The 1,300-nt window shown below is 56.5% G+C and overlaps 1 protein-coding gene across 2 annotated transcripts in view; it reads left to right on the top strand.

Annotated features, from left to right (window-relative positions):
• SEPT12 (septin 12) overlaps positions 1-1,300 on the top strand; it is an 11,654-nt gene that overhangs the window by 360 nt on the left and 9,994 nt on the right. Inside the window, exon 2 of one of the 2 annotated variants that reach the window (XM_003790844.2) lies at positions 862-1,049. In XM_003790844.2, coding sequence (XP_003790892.1) covers positions 884-1,049 — 166 coding nt within the window. In that variant the 5' untranslated portion in view covers positions 862-883. Of the gene's footprint in view, positions 1-861; positions 1,050-1,300 lie in introns of those variants that run through there. The other variant, XM_012805763.1, reaches the window with a different exon arrangement.

The following is a 1,300-nucleotide window of genomic DNA, read 5'->3' as shown; positions in this document are numbered from 1 at the left end:
GGCTTAAAACAATTGTCTGTAGTTCCCTCCTACCATCCTCCTCTCCACAGCTATCCATCTGTCTATCTAAATATCCACCCTTCTTTTTTTTTTTTTTCAGACAGAGCCTCAAGCCATCACCCTGGGTAGAGTGCCGTAGCAACACAGCTCACAGCAACCTCCAACTCGTGGGCTCAAGCGAGTCTCTTGCCTCAGCCTCCCAAGTAGCTGGGACCACAGGCACCTGGCCCATGCCCGGCTATTTTTTTTTTTTGGTTGCAGCCATCATTGTTGTTTGGCGCCCAGGCTGGATTTGAACCCGCCAGCGCAGGTGTATGTGGCTGGCGCCCCAGCCACTTGGGCCACAGGCGCCGAGCCTGAGCTCATTTCTTGATCTTTCTCTGTGTCTCTGTCCCCACCACACTTGTGGCATCTTTCTCACTCTCATTTTTGGTCAACTTGCTCCTGTGTCTCCCAGGAGAAGGTAGGGGCACCTCTTTCTTAGCCGCCCATGTTCCCTACTGGGACATGCTCTGCTTCCCCACTCTGCCACTGCCTAGGCCCTTCTTGGACTCCAGTCCCACTGGCCACACTCTGTGGGGGGAAGCGTCTGAGTGTGGAGCACTCCTGACCCAAGCATCCCTGCCTGGGCCACGGTGCCATGGGCAGAGCAGACCTCTGGGGCTGGAGCATCTCAGGATGGGGATTCAGTCTCCCTGGAGAGGCAGCTCCCAACAGGTGCCCTATCAAACCTCTCAGATATGGTCACTTGGGATAGACCCAGGGGCATAAAGAATAGGGGGCAGCTGGCAGTGGACCCAGAATCAGGGTTCAGACATGAGAAGTCAGGGTGTGCCCCTCTCCCCTCATCACTGGTGACAGGCATCGTGTTGCCCTTGGCCACATGGACCCCATGAGGCGGTCGCCCTCCCCTTGCCCATCTTCACGGCCCTCCAGCCCCAGGACCCCACCCTGTGAGATGTTTGGTCAGGTGGGCATTGAGGCCGTGCTGGACCAGCTGAAGATCAAAGCCATGAAGATGGGCTTTGAGTTCAACATCATGGTGGTAGGTAAGTGAGACGTAAGGGCCTTCAGGGGGGCAGACCGATGGGGGCTGTCCTGGCATGTTCCTCGCTTGTCCCAGCCTCAGCCTCCTCATCTGTTAAGCTGGCCTGACAGCAGAACCTCACTGGGCTGTTGTAATTGAAACTCATTAAAAGACAAAAGCCAGGCTCGGCGCCTATAGCTCAACCGGCTAAGGCGCCAGCCACGTACACCTAAGGTGGCGGGTTCAAATCCCCAGCCCAGACCCGCCAAACAA

The sequence above is a fragment of the Otolemur garnettii genome, unplaced genomic scaffold (assembly GCF_000181295.1).
Source record: "Otolemur garnettii isolate 467f Iridium unplaced genomic scaffold, OtoGar3 scaffold00044, whole genome shotgun sequence".
NCBI lineage: Eukaryota > Metazoa > Chordata > Mammalia > Primates > Galagidae > Otolemur > Otolemur garnettii.
The sequence above is the reverse complement of the archived record's forward strand: the minus strand, read 5'-3'. Positions and strand labels throughout refer to the sequence as shown.